This window comes from Emydura macquarii, unplaced genomic scaffold (genome assembly GCF_026122565.2).
Source record: "Emydura macquarii macquarii isolate MOO-44397 ecotype Brisbane River unplaced genomic scaffold, CSIRO-AGI_Emac_v2 contig_2473, whole genome shotgun sequence".
NCBI classification, from domain to species: Eukaryota; Metazoa; Chordata; order Testudines; family Chelidae; genus Emydura; species Emydura macquarii.
This window is the reverse complement of record NW_027132610.1, coordinates 18329328-18348877: the sequence shown is the minus strand read 5'-3', so window position 1 is coordinate 18348877 and position 19550 is coordinate 18329328. Positions and strand designations below refer to the sequence as shown.

Below are 19550 nucleotides of genomic sequence, written 5' to 3'. Positions count from 1 at the left end.
GAAACATGTTCATTCCCAAGCCCAAGCAAAGAGGGAGGCGGTCATTCATTTCCCATGAGGAGAAAACAATTTGCGAAATTTGTGTGATTTCTCCCTCTGAATAGAAATATGAGAGCCATTGACTGACTTGGGAGAAAGGGGTCAGTTCATCCCTCTTGACCCCAGATAAGTGAAGCCCCAGGATGATTGTGTGTAGAAATGGGATTTGAAAGGCCCCTGTCCCCTCACAAAAGGGCCATGACTATATTCAGTGGGTTTAGTCTGCTCATTGGCTTAGAGGGTTTGATATGATAAGAAAAGGGCTTCTTTACCATGCAGCTTTGGTCCCAACTCTTTTATACGTGGCAGAAGTAATACATTGCAAGACAACTTGTAATCATTTGTCACTTTTCATTAGAATGTTAAGTATAAACAATAGAAAATTAAATGCTCTTGAGCTTCCCTGCCAATGTGGATCTTCAAACCCCCTTGTCTAGGGGCAGTCTCTGTGCCCAGCAAATGTTTGGGCTCGCGGGTGGTGGTATTTGCACCTATATAACTGTTTACTGGGACCTGGAATGGGACTCCCAACTCATGATACAGCCTTTAGAATTTAACAATTGTCACTCACTTCCAACATGGGAGGGACACACTGAATTCACTTACCTAGTGGCGAATGCTTATGTTTCATGAACATCTCTCAGAGCCAGAATTGGGGACGGGGGACTAGAGACAAGGAGGACTTTCACTTTAGATTTACGTGCCAGGATAGGGAATTTTGTGAGCTCGGCAACCCACCTCTCCCACTCACTCATTCACTGTATGATCTTAGGGGAATTGTTTCACTTTTCTGCCCTGTTCCCACCTCTGTTAATTAGAGATAATAATTATCCACGTTTGTAAAACATTTGGCGATCTCATGCTAAAAGGAGCTATATTATGTCAACATGCAACTAACCCACTGCAGGCTGTTCATGGGGACGGAATCTGGGAACACACACAGCAACAGCACAAGTAACCAATGCTCAGCTAGAGGGATTAACTCTGTTAGCCCATGGTAGCACACGCAGGCTTTTATCCTTCATGTGAGACCGGCACTGGAGGGAACTATAAGCACACACTTAGTCAATGGGTTATGCATCAGCAGACCTCTGAGCCTCTCAGGAATCTGAAGGCTGCCATTTTATCATGAACTTACTGTGTTGTTATCAAGTGGGGATAGAACCCATGAGCCTCAGCACCAAAAGCCCAGCCCCTATAATTTGAGCTAGAGGAGTAAACTCCCCTGAAGCAGGTAGGAAGCTTTTAGTTGCTATATGTGCCAGCCACTAGAGGGAGACATGATCACTTAGATACTTAGACAGAGGGTTGCAAGCACCAATTATTAATGGGTTGCTGAATCACTTAGCTTGTTTTAACATAATTTCAACCCTGGAACCCAAGGAGTCTAGGTTAGGATTACTTCTGTGTCTTCAAGATAATGCAAAGGACTTGATTCATGGAAATATTCAGGTAGGTTATAAATTCTGTCAAACTATGTGGTATTTGTTAATATTACAAAATACTATTTGGCTGAATTAGCTACTTAGTGTTATTGACAAGCCAAGCAACCAGAGTGCATTCTTCATTTAAAGTGCAGTTGCTGTGTCCTAGGTAAAATCACATTTTTATATTAAGAGCCAACTGGGGAGGACACATATGATATTAGATTACTTTGTAATAAGAAAAAAAAACTCATCTGTTTTCTTTGAAAGCAAAAGCACTAAATTCACCTTTCTTATTACACAGTATTGGATTGCTTAAAATCAGGGATAAAAATTTATTATCGTTCATTACAGTGCTTGATAGCTAATGTACTGAATTTTATTGTTCCTGCTTTTCCTTGTATTATAACAAAACACAAAACCTGGAATGGGCATTGCCATCGCTAAAGTGCTGTGTCCTTGTCTGATCTGAAAGCTGCTGTTCCACTTCCCCCTTTGTACGCTCTCCATTACACAGACCGGCTTCAGCCTCTGATAGATAACAAGCGAGAACAAAAAGAGGTGTGAAAAAAAATAAGTGAAATTGCCAAGCAGTCCCCAGCTGTGAACAGATCCAGCTTTTTAGCCATCCCAGGAGGAAACCCTGACAAAATTGCTGATACCCTTTCTTAGACTGGCATTGTCCCATGAGAGCAGATATTCTCACAGGCAAAGCTGATGCATTCAATTCTGCTTTATCTGACAGAGCTGCTGTTTTGTTTCCGACCTTCTATTGTCATTTGACATGTATCGAGTTCTGTACTTCTGTGTAACAAAAGCAACAACAAGAGTTAAAACCTCAAAGTCAAAGCATGCTACAAACCTGCTCAGCTAACTGGTGGGAAGATGGGGAAAAGGAAAGAGAAATGGAATATACCCGGAGACAGGGAATGAGCATGAGGTGGCTAGCAGGAGAGCACAGGATAAAAGGAAGCTGGAGGAGGGTAAAGTCTCCAAGGCATGCCTCGTACCACTCAAATGACCACCCTTGCAGCAATTTAAAAGCAGTGATTCTGGCCTGGGAAGTTATGTTCTAGGAGCATGGTGGCAGCTAGGCCATCCGTCTATCATAGGGTTTCACACCGCAGACTGCCACCATAACATGGGAGCACCTTCCACATAGCTCTGATAACAGCAGTGAAGTCCTTAGTGGACTTCATGGCTCGGAAAGAGAAGTGGTGGGTTGAAGTGAGAAGAAAACAAAGAAATGCATAAAGCTCCATCTGGGAAGAAGAACTCTCTTGCTTTTCCAAGTAAGACTGCTGAAATGCAAATGGCTATGAAGGCAGTGGCTGCAAGGTAAATTTGTATGGCATCACTAAAAGCTGTACTGCAGATTAGAGACACCCCCTGTAACGTGACCGCTGAAGGCTCTGTCTCCATAAAGTACGTGACTGCTTTAACAGCTGTACTTTAGCACCATCAAGGTATGAACAAAGCTGTGGACAAAAACAGTGTTTGGCCAGGCATAGTGTATGAGGCCAAATCAGGTTATTAAACTGCTTTAACTTGGGTTAAGATTGGAATAGAACATGCTTTAACACAGTTTGATACTGGTCAAACTGTGTGATGATGTGGGTTAGCGACAAGAATTGTGTTTAAACCTTGCGTTAGCTGTAAATCCTAATTGTTGGCCCTGTGTAGGCCAGTCAATGACACACTCACATTTATGCCTGGATTTTCAAAGGCCATGTTTACAACAGTGATTTGCCCTGGGTACAGCATTGGTGGACAGCCACTGCACAGGTACAAATTCTTACTGTAGACAAGCAAAGCCACGATCTGCACTAGTGCAATTTACTCCAGTTGCAAGCAGGGATAAGTTGAACCAGTGCAAGTCACTAGGGGTTTTCAATGGGGCAGCCGCCTCAATACAAAAAGCTGAAATCCCTGGTGTGGACAAGCTCTAAGTCAATAATCACCATGGTAAGCAGATGAGACATGACATTTAGCAGACTGTTTTGAATCATCTTCCCCTCCCCTTATGTGAAATAAAGTAGTAGGAGTATTTTGAAACAAATCCTTGATGTACTCACCATATGCAATGCTGCTGGTGGTGAGCAGCTGTTGGCTGTCAGCGTACGTCATAACAGCAATATTCTTGCTCTCTAGATTTCCCAGAGCATCTGCCTCTACAAGAAGGGAGAGGAAGAAGACCGCTCATGTGACAATGTGAACTGTCTATATTAGGCGTTTATAGGAAAAAGAGCTTTGACACAAAGGCCTGAAAGTGTGAAGAGAAAGGAAGACTTATGGGTTCCATTTTTGAAAAGCAAAAACTCACCTGCACTCACAAAAAAAAGGTGTATGCAGTGGTCTGGCTGCATTTGTGTGTGCAATTACCCCAGTGGCATGTGCAAATTAGGCACTCAAGTCAGTATGTTCCTTAACTGCCCTCCATTTTCTAAGCTTTGACCCTAACTGTATCCCTAGAATGCATAGCATGTGTAGTCTCTGTTGTTTACCATGTGCTGACTAAAGGCTAGTGGTTGCACACATAACAGAGGACTTCATAAATCTGTGATGGTTTTGAAGTTCAAAACAATTAGTTCTTGCCAGAAACAATCTGTCTTTTCACCTAGTTAGACGTGAAGAGGGATGCCCTTTCTTCACTTCTTGGCACTGATATTCCTCATCTGTCAGTATTTCACTGGCTATATAAGGCAGTGGCCTAAAGCTGTATCAAGTGATATGTGAGCAAATGAATATGCAAAGAGTTCTGCATCTGGACCAAAGCAGGGTGCCCGCTATCATTGTATCTTCATGGTGTTTTGTTTTTCATGGTTTCAGCAGCAGAAACAGCTATTCAATTGCTGGGCTTTGCAAAGACAAGTTTATTTTGCAGCTAACGCCACTCTCTTTGATGGTTGAGCTGCATTAGTCATGGATTCTGTTTGGTTCCCACCTGCAAGAGTCAGAGCCATGGTAGAAAGGGAACAATGCATGGCCCCTTTGAGAAATGCCCTCTGTTCAAACAAACACTATCCTGTGAGACAAGGGACTGCTCCCGTTCCATGTCTCAGACTGAAATGATTGCTCAGGGAAAGGGCCTCTTCACAAGAGGGACTGGTGCCATTTCGGTGATAACTGGGAAGCGGAGATGGCAATTTGAACTCGCTGCATAAGTCATGTTTCAAAACATTAACGGGTCCTTTTTAATTGTCTGTTTGCTCCCTCCTCCCCCAATCCTCTGCTGTAGCTTCAGACTCTGTAATCCCTGTTCCCCACTTTGCCTCATCTCTATGCTCCCCATTTGCCCTTCTCACTCTCCCCTTCCTTCATTCTTTTATTCTTCTGCACCTGTTAACTCTCCCCTCCCCCACTTAAAAAAATCCCAACATGATTAAAACAACTAGTAGCATTTGCCAGCCATCACCTAAATCATAGTGCTTATAGGTTACATCCTTTATCCCCAAAGCTCTTGTCTGTCTTGTCTATTTAGGCTGCAAACTCCTCAGGGCAGGGACTGTGTTTCCATTTCTAACTTCTCAGTATTCTAAGGTCTAGGTCCATCTCTAGTCTCTAGGTATTTTCCATCTGTAACTTCACCATTTCTATTATTATTCTTTGCTGCTTGTTTCATGATGAAATTAACTGTTTCTTCCCAGCGCTATTATAGCATCTAAACATTATTTTTAAAAGTCACCCTGCTATCTCACTTCCAAGTGGCAAGAATCTTCAATCTGAAGTTCTCATTAGCAGCCCAAAAAAAAAAAAAAAGGTATTTGGCCAAAATGATTTAAATCACTGAACTTTTTTGACGGTTTTTCTTTGTGCTTCTAATGAAGAAAATTTGGATTATTTGTTTCTTAATTGCTTTGGGTGGGTTATAATACAATTTTCAAGAATACAAAGCCAACATCTATTACATATTGTCACAAATAATTATCTTTTAGTCACAGATCTATTGTCAGTTTAAAGTTACTCCCTAGAAAAACTACCTTGCTCAAAACGTCAGCTGGATTGTCAGAGCTTCTAAGCACCAAAATTGTCATTGAAATCAGTGGAACTGCAAGTACTCAGCACCTCTGAAAACCGGGCTTTATGGGACTAAATAATTGTTTGAGATGCGTTTTGAGATCCGTTAGTTTGAGAGCATACATTTCAAAATCTAAGGCAAGGATCGAAGTATGTGAGGCATGTGTAATGTTTGAGGCAGAGGTGCTCTCTATAAAGAATTAGCTTTATGTCAATAAAGAGAGAAATATAATTTTACATCCTATATATGGATTAGGAAGTTTCTCTTAGCTCACCCATCTGATCACTGTGACTGAAGTGCTGCTTTTCCGCTCTCCCCATGATTTCATTCTCAGTTGCATGCAGGTTCTGCCTCAGAATATAGGTGGTCATTTTTCCTTTGCCTTTCACCTCAATTTTTCCCCTTTCAACTATTTCGAAGCCTTCGTTTTGTAGAGCTCTGCACAATGGAAGATTTGGAACAACCGTTAGAACAAGGAAGTCTATGATGGGTTTTTGGAGCGAGAAGGATGAAGGAAAAATTTTGCATAACAATATTTTTAGGGTTGGATGCATGTTTAGCCCTGTTTTTGTAAACAGAACAACACTAACAAAGGAAAAGTTCATTATTCTAATTAGGGTTGGCCTGGAGGCTAAGCTCTTGACCTGCAATAACTTTTGCACATGCTTAGCTTTACACGTCACTAGTCTCACTGAGGTGACAATGAGCAGATATTTATCATGTGAATAGACTCTTATATTTAGCACTTCCCCCAGCCTTTATATAGAAGCGTCAAGCTTAGACTCCGATCCCGCAAACACTTCTGCACATGCTTAACTTTATGCACATGAGTATTCCCAATAAGGGCCTAACTTAGAAGCTCTTCTGTGAAGGCTGTTTACGGAACAAAAGAGGGGCTACTTAAATGTTAAATGTCTGTTCAACTTACTCAAGACATTTCTCTGAACAGGAAGGTACTCGAGCCTTAATTCTGCAAGATGTAGTGTCTGGGCAACCTTCTGCACCCAAAGGAATCCCCACCTGACTTCCACACAAAGGCAGCAGTTTGCCCATCCACTTCATGTCACAGGATTGGGACCTAATAAACCTGTCTTCAGTTGCCTCTTCAGCCATGGTGGGCAAAGTTCACTGTTAATGTAAAGTGTAGTTAAATACAGAAAAGTACTCCTGTGAAAATAATGTGAGGCTCCATATTTGTAGCTCCAAATCAAATGTGCTCATTTCACAAGTGAATATTTTTCCTCAATGCAAGTCCTGCAAACTCAACCTCTGTTCTTCCTGGCTCAAGCATTATCGCCACTAATAAAGTTCTGTAGCTGGAATGTAGCAAATCTGTTGATGATGCATGAATCAGAAAGGAATCCAGCCCCCACTCCCAAAGCTCTTTAGCTCTGCGGTGCTAGCAAGAGTAGAAAGTACTTTGTAAGTAGAGTAAGTGAATGAACTTCTGAGGACATACTTTATACAGATCAGGTCTATTTAGTTAAAACAGTATCATTTGTATAAAGTTATATTTCAGATTATAACTGTTCTTTACAGTAATTATTGACAGGGTAGAATGTTTTGAGTCTTTAAAAGGTAGACTTTTCATCATGAGAGTTTCCAAAGTTCCATATTTAATTAGAAGGATTCCTGCTGTTCCTTTCATTTCCGCACATGAACTTGTAGGAGTAATGCAGAATGCAGAGTTAAACATCCCCTGTGGTGCTGAGCTCTCTTACTGAATTATTTTGCCCTAGACGTTTAGCTTATTTGATAGCATTTCTCCTGTGTTACATAAAAACAAGGAAATTTCTTCATCCCCCAAATTGTTGGTTTCTCGCATTATATTCAGGAAAAATCTTCTTGGATTGCAAATGAAGTTACAATATTAATTGTATAACAATTCTGATTGGCATTTGTGTAATGCAGACTGGACTGGGACTTCAGGTATTTATTTGATTGTGAGCCTCTTTGGGTTTCATATGGAGAGGAGAGTATCCTGGATTATGATTGTGATCCGTAATGTCATATTTATGTTGACTGTCAACCCAATCCTGCAGTTCTTGCTCAGGCAAAGCTCATATTAAATACAGCAGGAATTTTGCCTGAGGAAGCAATGCAAGGTAAGTCTCTTTATTATTTTGGGGCAGGAAATGTTGTCATGTTAAGAAACTATTCTTGTAAATTACTTATTGCTCTGAGAGGCAGTGTGGCTGAAAAGAAGCTCCTAGTTTGGACCACACCTTCTTGACAATGTCATTGCAAAGCTGTGACTATATGCTGCAATCAAACCCTGTATGTGCAAAGTGCTTGTAAACAGGCACTTTGTGTGGATGTTCCTTGAGCCATGGGCATGTTGAGTCACAGGTTAGGCACTCAGATTTAAAATGTATCCCTTAGTGAATTGTTTTGAGGTTATTAGCAAGTGTGAAAATGAAACTGTATCATGTGCGTTTCCAGATAGAAAAGTACTATGAGCTAAGTGGAGTCGGTGTTCTTTGCCTACATTGGCTCTTGTCCAAGAGGAAAACTGTTTGCGTTATTAATTCTATAAGCAGAAAAGAATGAGGAAAAGAAAACTGGGTTGTTTTGATTCTCGTTATTATTTAACATTTTGACATTACCTATATGCTGTTGGGCTGAGATGGATTTTGTTAGGAAGTCCATGACTTTCCATCCGAGAAGCTGTGTTGACAGTGTCTCCGAACAAGCAATACCTGGGCATCTTCTCACCAACAACCCCAGCCAGAACTGGTCCTGTGTGGATCCCAATTCTGATCTGTCAAAATCAACCCAGCACGACATTTTGGAAATTGTATTGACTCTTCGCTGTGATCATCAGTAATAAATTAGCAGCCCATCCTCATCCACCACCCCACTGGATAGTGCTGAGCAATCTCCCCCCAATTCTGGGGGAGCTGTCATGCTAGAAAGACCACCAAAAACAAAACATCTAGTGTATTTTGGAAACTCTGCTTTTAAGGTATAGCAAGTTTAAAGAATTATCTTATGGGTTTCCAGAAAATGGAGCAGATGTTATAATTCAGCAAACAATGACATGAAAGGATGACTGGCTTCATCTTTTGGCGTTCTCTGTATATCACATTTGTATTTCTGGCACTGCCAACTGGGCTGATAGACAGTGAGGCAAGTTCTATCTAGGCATAAAGTGGGCACAACTCCCATAGATTTCAGTGGAAAATTGGCATTTGTTCACACCAGGGCTGAACTTTATCTTGCATTTTACTAGGTAATGTTTGAACCTGCCATGTGGCAATTGAACTGGTACGTCTCCCATTAGTACCATCATATTGATAATATACCCACAGGGATTTAACCAGTAACCAGAGTAAAAGGAATAGCTTCTTCAGAGCATTTGTGGTCTGTAAGATTAGAAACAAGAAAGCAAACCAGCGCATTTTTGCACCAGAGACCAGATGCATAAAGTTCAACTAGATTGAAATTCATCCCATGCAAAGGGCTAAATTTCACCCATGGACAGAAGTCCATTGCCTAATGGAAGTTGCATCAATGTCTCAGAATAAACCTTACCTCTATGTATATGACATACATCATTCATTCTATGGACACTTAGCTTAGTCCTCTATAAACTGTTATCTCTGTTATTTCACTGTTTTAGCATAAATTTATTGTCATAGAAAATACTACTATAAACTAGTTATAAACAACATCCTGCATTGTTCTTTCTATAACATAATTCCATCCTCTGGCTTAGACAATGGTCCTCTGTTGTAATAGTTAACATTGCATTTTTATAGTTGGGCAGTAATGATTTGTAAAATGGCTTATACTTTCTCAACAAACAGAAAAAAGCCCACTCGTGGCTCTGTATTAAGCAGCTCAGACAAAGGAAAGGCGAGGATGGAATAAATCAGGGTCAACTATATTTGTTCTTGTTCGGGAGCCATTAACTGACTTGCCAGATATGTACAGACACAGAAATCAATAAAGATACAGCAGATCACAATGGACTCACTCCTGCAAGCTGATAAACATGTGCCTAAGTGCTTACTGGATTCCAGATTAGTCCTCAGCACCTTGCAGGGTTGAGGCCTAGGGCCCAGCAAAGCACATAAATGCATTCTTATTATGATGTATTATTTGTTTTGCCATAACACCTTAGAGTCCCAGTCACAGACCAGGACCCCATTTTGCCAGGCATTGTACAAACACAGCAAGCGCTTAAGTCCTCATACACAGGCTGTGATTCAGCAAACCACTTGAGCACAGTACTTTGTATCAAACAGAATTCACCTGTTTCCTACCTGAATAGGCTCTCCTGTGACTGGGTTCATCACTTCTCTGGCAGCAATTCTCATACCCAGTGCAAAATTGGCCACTCTTTTGGCATGACTGGCAATAGGCACTGGTACTCCTCCAACAACATGTATGCATCACCTATTGTTTCAACCTGACAGACAAGGGGAAAGATGCTGTAGTCAAAAAGAGCCTGATTCATAACCCATTGAAGTCAATGGAAAAGCTCTTGTTGACTTCACTGGGCTCTGAAGCAAAATGCCCAGATCTGTGAGGTGCTGAGTGTCTTGCCCTCCCATTGAAGTAACTGGTGGTTGAATTAATTCATCATGTCACAGGACGGGGGATGAATGGAGGGTCTAGATCTATATGAAATATTTTTCACTAGTTTGATATACTTTATAAACTCTCCAGTGACAAACTCTTCATTCATGACTCTTTGTGGTGGGGAGAATAGGCAGGTGGGATGATCCCCCACATTTTCAGCTCAAAAGTTTGAAAATAAGTCAAGTGGTATGGGGGTGATGACAGCCATTCTTCTACATTGTAGCTTCTCTTTAGAATTGCAAATGTGGGAAACATAAGTGAAGTAAAGAACAGCACTGTCTAAAGAGACTACAAGTAACAGGAAGACTTACTTTATAAACGTCATGAACACTGGTTAAGCGATCAAACTTTGAATACATTGAATTCAGCATGTTCACTATTTGGATAGGCTCACAGGCTGAGCAGATATTTGTAAATGTCACTACGTCACTGAAGAGGATCGTGCAGGAATTAAATTCCCCTGAGGGTGAAATCAGATATGAGATATGAGATCTGTGTAAAAACATCCACTGTTATTTGACTACAACAATAATAAAAGTTGACAATAGATTTCTCTGTAATCTGCCAAACAAAATCGTATTGACTAGTCTGAGCCAAAGCACACCTAAGTCAATAGAAAGACTCCCATTGACTTCAATGGGCTTCAGATCAGGCCCTTAGTCCAATTAACTCAGAACCTAAGGGAGTTAGATGCCCAAATTGCATTGAATTTCCATGGGATGTGGGCACCTGGCTTTGGTAGGTTCCATTGAAATCCCAGCCTGAATATTTTAGTGCTGAAAGGTATACTGTCATAGCTGGCTACATTTCAGCTGTATTTTTTTATCTGTTAGCAAAATTCTTCTAATTCATTAGATGGGTTTTAAAAAATATGGTTCACTGCTCCTTTGCCTATAATGTACTTACGTAAAGTAATGCAAATACCTCAGTGACTATGAACAAACCTCTCCTGTTAAGACCACCGGGAGTTCCCAGGTTAAAATCAAAAGAACATATAATCCACAAGTGCACATTTTACCCTCTCATGATACCTGCCCTGCTATTGATTGGTGATAGAGTATTCACCCTCTGAGAACTCCATATTTTTGCCTTTCTGGTTAGATAATTTTACAGTGGTACTGGTGGTATCACCTGCATATTTTTATTCAGTAACTGGGGAAGGCAATGCCCATGGAATACTCAGTTATAAAGGCAACTGCAAAGTTTTTAAGGCCAGCCATACAAGGTGAACCTGAAGAGTGTGAGTGATAATGAAAGTCCGGTACCTGCTTCCACCTTTTTGCCCTCCTTGAGCAGATTGGCTACATGTTTTGGCAGCATGGCGTACAGCAAGGTTTCTGTTTTCTTCTTTTCATCCTCTAAGTTCTTTGAGAGGATCCTGAGCTCTTCCTTCTTTCTCTCCAGCTGATTGGACAGCTCTATCTCTGCCAGGCGCTGCTGGTTCAGGAGAATGAGGTCCCTTGTCGTGTCATGTTGTGCAATGTCAGAAATGTGCATCTTTCGTTCCTCCAACTCCTCTAAACTGCGGAGCTTTGGTGAACATAGGTATATCATGCATTGTATGAACTCCATCCAGATCATTTGTCCTTTAAAGATAAAGGCATGTAGCAGTTCCAATACACTTTGATTTACTACCCTACATATTCCCTGCCTGAAAGCTTTCCCAACCTGTACATTAGTTTATGATAAAATTAACAAACAGTTCAACAATTCATTGATTTCAATGGGAGCAGAGTTAGGACAGTGTTCAGTGCTTATGAAAATCCCAGCCTTGCATATTGCCTTAGAAATGTCACACAATTGTGACGGGGATCTTGACTGGGACTGGAGATGGTCAACGAGATACACTCGCCCTAAGATTTGCTCCACACGATAATCAATTTGATAAACCATGCTCTAGCTCTTAGTTGAAGGGCAAATAATCCAATTTTCCCAAAGTAACATTATATCTAATAAAATTCAGCCTGCATGCTTTTCAGCTACTCCTTTCTGCCTCTGCATCCACCCACACACTGGCAGCAGTAAAAAAGTGGCTGTAAGTTCGTACCTCTGAGCTTCAGCATGGGTTGATTTCTCCGTGACTGAGGCGACATTTCTCTGTGTGCTTTGAGGACAAATTGGCTGTTGATAAATTTCCGTATGTTGAAAAGGGTGAAAGTAATTTGTGGATGGACGACAGTAAAGTACTGATGTAATCTGCTCCCTGGTAGCCGGAGTCCAGGCACAAACTTCTGAACATTCACACCTGCCTGCTTGATCCTTAGCTAAGGACAGGTAGGAAAATCATAAACCTGGTTTAGAGTTAAAAATGCTTTAAAAAACAAAGGGAAGTAATGCCATCATTTATTTGCCTGTGTGTGTGGAGGGGGCAGGGTAATTTAAAACCTGATTAATATGGATTGAATAAATACATGTCCAGCCCCTCACTAGTCTGAGACCAGGAGCTACCGCTTTGGTATCTCAAGAAAGGCTGCTCAGGGCAGCATCAGGGGTCAGACTTTCAGAGTCCAAGATGGGTCTGTCTGAGGATAAATGAAAGGAGTCTCTCTCTCTCCCCTCCCCCACCCAATAGAAATTAACTTTGCAGGTTCAAGGAAGGGATAGAGACCCAGAGCTTGCAAGATGGGGCAGAAGCTCAAGAAATGTTCAGTTCTAGCATTTCCACAGCTGCTGGGGGTGGGGCAAAGTCTATGGATCTGGGCAAACAAATGAGTTCAGATCTGCTCCCAGTTACACCTGTGAAACCCCCATTGTTTTCAGTGTGGTAAAACAATGCAGTTTAAGCAAATTTAGCCCAGTTTAAATAGTTCTTCTTGGACAGCTGAATGGGAGGCAGGCAGCAACAGTGTAGCAGAGCCCAGCTCAGAGATTCATGGTTAACAGTGGGTGCCACTAGAGTACCTGACACAAAATCCTGAAGTACCATAGGCCAGTGGGAACACTGATTAAGATGGCAGGTGTCTGTCATTTCTAATTTCAATTATTCTCATGCAAATATCAAGACAAAATGATTTGTCATTTCCAACATGAGACAGAGAACAGTTAAGGCTAGATCCTCTACTGCCGTAAATCAGTCTAACTCCAATATCCATGAAGTCTATGGCTCCTGAGGACCCAACCCTTAGATTCTTTTCTCTGCCATAACATCTTTAGCTACAAGCTTCAGACCTAGGAGGTTGTCTTACGTCTTCATCAAACACAATGTGGAAAGGAAAAGCATTGCAGAATGTTCGTGCTTCGACCCAGAGCCTCTCTGGATAAACTGGTTCAAAAGTAAGTGACTGGTTCCCTGCAAAAAAAAACTGTTTTTAATTAAAAAAAAATAAGGGAGGAGACTTTCAATGGCACAAATGGAATCTGGGCACCAAACTTCCATGGAATTTCAACAGGAATTGGGAGCATAACTACTTTTTCTGCCTTTGGAAATCTCCCTATCGGTCCATCAGATTCTGCTGTACAGTTGGTCAAAAAATGCATGTTTATTTTCTGTGAAAAATCTTGACGAAAATAACTATTTTCAGTTTTTATCAAAGCTTATTCTGGCTTTTTTTTTGGTAAAAAAACCCAAAAAAGTTGCCAGACTTTCAACAACTGAAAGATTTGAACAAAAACGGAATTTTTTTAAATCAACAAGCCATTTTTCATTCAAAAAAGGTCAACTAAGCTCTTTTGACCTGTTCTACTCTATTTTTATATGGAGAAGAGCACAGCCTGATGATGAGGTTTGAATATCACTTGAACTAGGCTGAACTTTGTTACTTGGTCCCTGTGACAATAAGCAGAAACCTTACTTTGTCCCTTGCAGATGCAGCGACGCTGGCAACAGTCTTACACAAGTACTCCCAGAAAAAGCATCTGCACCAGGAAGAGGGCGTCAGATGCTGCCTGAAAGAAATCAGGTCCCTGAACCTCGGCAGAAAGGCCCAGATTCACAAAGGTATTCAGGCTCCTAACGCCCTTTGATATCAGTGAAAATTAGGAACCTAAGTACCATTGAGGCGCTGGGCCAAACTATCTTTTGTGCTCTGTTTTCCTTGATTAAAACATAAGCGTTCTCTCTGGAACAGGAGAGCTGAGTGTCTAAGTGTGTTACTTGAGCTTCTTCACTGCCTTACAGTCGCTTATGAATGAACACTGGCCAAATGGATTTTAATTTCTCAAATTAAAAAAAAAAAAAGTAGCTATCAAACTGAAAACTCGCCTCAGATGCCAAGTTTCTGCCCACAGCAGTGTTTTATGGGCCATATATTAAACCCATGAAATAGAGTTTGTGAAGAAAATGCTGACAGAACAAGCCTTTGCCCACAGTAATATAAATACCCCACAGTTGCTATACAAAGCTGCACTGTGTAATGGTGAAGGCTACTTCAGAAATTTTTTCATAACAAACCCTTTAGACAGCACAGAGTGACATTGTCAACAATGCACTTGGCCAGCTAGTAGCAGCAGTAACTGGATGGGATGTTTAGAATGCTGCAACCAACAACCTGTGAATAAGTGCATGCTTTTCTTGTTGTCAGTGGAGGAGCTCACACTGTAACCACTCAGCTTCTCCCAACCACGTATAACCACACTACAATCCCTGGAAAGCTTCACCTCAATCCCTGGAAAAATCATGGAGCAGGTCCTCAAGGAATCCATTTTAAGGCACTTAGAAGAGAGGAAGGTGATCAGGAACAGTCAACATGGATTCACCAAGAGAAAGTCATGCCTGACCAACCTGATTGCTTTCTATGATGAGGTGACTGGCTCTGGGGATGTAGGGAAGCTGGTGGATGTGATATACCTTGACTTTAGCAAAGCTTTTGATACTGTCTCTCACAGTATTCTTATCAGCAAGTTAAAGTATGGGTTGGATGAATGGACTATAAAATGGATAGAGAACTGGCTAGAGCATAGGGCTCAACGAGTAATGATCAATGGCTCCATGTTTAGCTGGCAGCTGGTCACAAGCGGAGTTCCCCAGGGGTCGGTCCTGGGGCTGGTTTTGTTCAACATCTTCATTAATGATCTGGAGGATGGGGTAGATTGCACCCTCAGCAAGTTTGCAGATGACACTAAGCTAGGGGGAGTGGTAGACACCCTGGAAAGTAGGGATAGGATACAGAAGGACCTTAACAAACTGGAGGATTGGGCCAAAAGAAATCTGATGAGGTTCAACAAAGAAAAGTGCAGAGTCCTCCACTTAGGATGAAAGAATACCATACACAACTACAGACTGGGGACCGATAAGCTAGGCAGCAGTTCTGCAGAAAAGGACCTGGGGGTTACAGTGGATAAGAAGCTGGACATGAGTCAGCAGTGTGCCCTGGTTGCCAAGAAGGCTAATAGCATATTGGGCTGCATTAGTAGGAGCATTGCCAGCCGATCGCGGGAAGTGATTATTCCCCTCTATTCGGCATTGGTGAGGCCTCATTTGGAGTATTGTGTCCAGTTTTGGGCCCCCCCACTACAAAAAGGATGTGGACAAGTTGGAGAGAGTCCAGCGGAGGGCAACAAAAATGATTAGGGGGCTGGAGCACAGGACTTATGAGGAGAGGCTGAGGGAACTAGGCTTGTTTAGTCTGCAGAAGAGAAGAATGAGGGGGGATTTGATAGCAGCCTTTAACTACCTGAAAGGGATTCCAGGGAGGATGGAGGTAGGCTGTTCTCAGCGGTGGCAGATAACAGAACAAGGAGCAACGGTCTCAAGTTGCAGTGGGGGAGGTCTAGGTTGGACGTTAGGAAAAAGTTTTTCAGTAGGAGGGTGGTGAAGCACTGGAATGGGTTACCTAGGGAGGTGGTGGAATTTCCATCTTTGGAGGTTTTTAAGCTGCGGCTTGACAAAGCTCTGGCTGGGATGATTTAGCTGAGGTTAGTCCTGGTTAGTCCTGCTTTGAGCAGGGGGTTAGACTAGATGACCTCCTGAGGTCCCTTCCAAGTCTATGATTCTATGATTCTATGCATCTGGGAATGGAGTGGGTGGAGCAGGTTAGCACGTTAGCCTTTCATCTCTTCAAATCCTGACTTAGATCATAAAAGAGCGTAAGAAAGGTAATTTCATCCTAGTTACCAGCTATGCATGCTTTAAAATCTACTGCACAGTTAGCTGGCTTGACTTATGAGAATAACTAGGCTGGGGTATCAATGTATTACAGGCCAGAAGAGCGTTGCACTGGCAGACTGGGATATGGAGCGTATGCACAGCCCTTGCCCATGCTGTGCCTGGCTAAAGTGTTATTACTGCGTCACTGGCATGATCGTTAGATTCATTCATAATGTTTTCATGAATGTGTATGAATTTGGACGTGCTGTAAGGTGCCACATGTCTAGTCCTTGAGAACGAAGCACTCTGTTTATCCACGGAAGGGCTATGGCAAGGGCTGCAGTAAAATAATCTACTCAATAGTATCTCAAAGCTGAGGTGGTGGGGAGGGCACCGCTCAGATAGGAAAATAATGTATTTTTCCTGTTCATTCCAATCTTTGGTTTCTCTTCAGAGCCCGCCTGCAAGGTTGTGCTGGCGGTTTTTTGTACTTTGGCCACTTCACCCCGGGAAAATGGACCGGGCTCAAGTCTCTTCACACTGGCCTCACAAACAAGCCTATAAAAGTGAAAGACTTTATGTGCTTTTGTCAGTATCCTGATGGCCAGGCCCATTTCACTATAGTATTTTTAAAATAATCCAGAGGGGAAAAAACATAATAAAGGCCCCACAATGAGTATATAAATCCAGGCATCAAGGTACATCAATGAAAATGAAGAAAAGGGTCTGGGGCAAATAAAGTAACTGCAAATTATGGTCTGATCATATTTATACAAGAAAACCTCTCACCAAATCCAAACTCTGCTATCCGTACATAAATCAATGATATCATCTGGGCTGTTTTACTGCCTACACTATTTATATCCAACAGGCTGCCATCCTCCTGGGAAAGTGTCCATTTGTCTGCACAGCTGAGCCCCATATCTCATTCTGATCACTGTAGCTGAGGTTAGTGCACTCACCTTTCCCAAATTTCACAGCACTTCTCACAATGTCCCAGTGGGATTTCTTTCCTGGGCAGCACGGTAGAGTAGAATAGTTCTCCTTCATTTTCTGACAATCTACATCTAGTGCCTTATGGAGAGCAGCAGCCAAACAGAGGAGAATGTTTGTGTGTGAATGATTCATATAGACAGTCCATTTTAACGTGCTACGTTAACATAACTTTAAGGCAGAATTGTCAAGCACTTAAAAGACAGGAAATGTTAACGCTCACATATAACTTTCACTTTGCTTCATTGTGCATAGGCAAGATAATGCAGTCTTTAATTACGTGGTCTTTCTCAAATACAGTATATCACAATTTTTCATTATTATGAGTTCTTTAATTGGTTATTCACTCTCAAATGCAAACTCTAACCTATAATTTAGCCAGAGCTTTACAGGACTGATTCCCCATCGCCTTGCACCTCACGTGGACCTTGCACCTTATAGAGGGGCAAAGGTGCAAATCAGACTCACCATCCTCAACCCATCTCTCAACTGAAAGGGGGATTGTGGAGATTGTTTCTCTAAAATATCTCTTGTAGATTAAGAAAAACCAGACAGGCACAGAAAACTGCAAATAAACCTCCCTCATTTCCATAAATCATTTACTGCACCTCTTTGTCTTTGTGGGAGTCTCCACTTTCTGGATTTGTTGTCTTTCTGTTTTTTCTCTTTGGCCTTTTAGCCTTCTGCAGCACAAGAAATATCACATGCTCTTTTTTCCCAGTGCGCTCCTTTTCTTTACTTTGATTAAGAATTTCCATTGTCACTTCACTGTTGAAGAAGTCTCTGGCAACAGACTCGAGGATACCTGAATTAAAAGAAATAACAGAACTGTATGTTGACCTATTGGTGTTGGCAAAACTTCTTAGACTCTATATCTCTTTCCTTCCTTGCCTAAGCCGTACCTCTCAGCAATCTCTGCAACTGTATTATTTATACTCTAATATATTCTCATGAACAATGCCATATGAAGTAACGTTATAACTCAATTCTACATTGATTTTCACTGCTGCAACCCCACTGACATCAGTGATTCTGAAGACCATATTCTTAATTCTGTTATACCAGCATAAATCCTGAGGAACTTCAGGGAAGGCAGAATTTCTCCAGATTTACACCAGTGTAACTGAGATCAGACTCTGATTCTGAATTTGGCTTGGAATTAAAAATGTTCATAAGGTGCAGCTTGCAAGGGCAGTTGTCCTTTCTGTAACTTTTATCATTCTGTTTCTAGAAGGGAAAAGCAAAACTGGGTGTCTTACCCCTAATGTAAACCAAAGAACATAATGTCAAATGTTATTTGATTTTTCTCTGTCTGTCTGTGGTATTTATAGAGTACCCATCTCAGCAGTATCTAGGCACCAGATGTGTGACCACGGGAGATATAGTCCAGCCAGGAAGCCTGGGCCATAGAAGAGAATAGGGGCATAAGAAACCCAGGCATGATTTCTGTGGGAAAAAAAACCTATTTTCTGACCATCTCCACTCTCACATTAGAGATGATCCCAGACCAAAAGCCTCAATCTGATCACCTGGAGACCAGGGAAATTTGAAGATGGATTCACACCTGACGTTTGTATTTCAGACCCACATGAGTTCCACATTTGTCCCCCTGGTATTAAGCAGCCAAATATGGACCCACCAACTTGCACTGGACATGATCTGCGAAAGCAGCAGGCTGGGAGGAAAGCTGTTTCATCTGAATTCAGGAGCTGAGGCTCAGCATTAAAACATTTTATTATTTTGCCATTAAATATTCTGTCCCTTTAAGGGAGGCTACAGACTAAGTGAGGCCCTGGTTCTGGTTCAGCCCATGCGTAAGGGAATTCATTCACTTGTAGGCCAGGAACCATGTGACTGCAGGAAAGATCTGGAGTGGCTCTATGGGTTGAAAAGGCTTTTGGGGAAGCCACACTATGGCTTAGAATGAGGTAATGTTTTTTTACCTGGAACGATATGACACAGGCCTTTCCTGTCAGAATAGTAGTGCAGTAACATTGCCCCGTCTGTCCTCTTTTCCATACGAAATGATGGTGCATTCATTTCCTAAGTAAGGAGATGAGAGAACCCAGTACGCTTGCATAATCACCTATTCTGCAGATGTCATAGAGCTAGTCTGATTTACACCAGTTTAGGATCTGACCCACTATTTCATCAAGTGCTTCAAAGACATAAAGACTTATCAACAAACTGAAAACTGGCATGGAAAAAAAAAATCTAACCTGATGGACTATGGCAATTCTCTCTTGTTTGCTTGAGGGAGTTTTGGTTTTTGCATTCTGGGAATTTATTCATGGAATTCTGGGGTAGGTGCAGTAATTCCATCACTGCCATGATGTTTTAGTGAACACAAGAACCAGAAGTGGCCACAGAATGCTTTGTACTCTCTTGCTTTTAACAGGAAACCTGCTGTTAGGCATTTAGGGGCAAATCCTACCAGCACATAGAAGCATACTCCTTTGGCAGA

The 19550-nt window shown here is 41.7% G+C and overlaps 1 protein-coding gene across 1 annotated transcript in view; it reads right to left on the bottom strand.

Annotated features, from left to right (window-relative positions):
* Nucleotides 1–1860: 1860 nt before the first annotated feature.
* The window catches only part of LOC137163153 (guanylate cyclase soluble subunit beta-2-like), a 28373-nt gene continuing 10683 nt past the window's right edge, over nt 1861–19550 (bottom strand). The window contains 13 exon segments of the mRNA XM_067563303.1: nt 1861–1994; nt 3539–3634; nt 5756–5919; nt 8088–8242; nt 9750–9868; nt 9871–9895; nt 10380–10528; nt 11334–11654; nt 12116–12332; nt 13254–13357; nt 17056–17167; nt 17695–17891; nt 19030–19129. Of these exon segments, the coding sequence (XP_067419404.1) occupies nt 1867–1994; nt 3539–3634; nt 5756–5919; nt 8088–8242; nt 9750–9868; nt 9871–9895; nt 10380–10528; nt 11334–11654; nt 12116–12332; nt 13254–13357; nt 17056–17167; nt 17695–17891; nt 19030–19129 (1887 nt within the window). The 3' untranslated portion in view covers nt 1861–1866.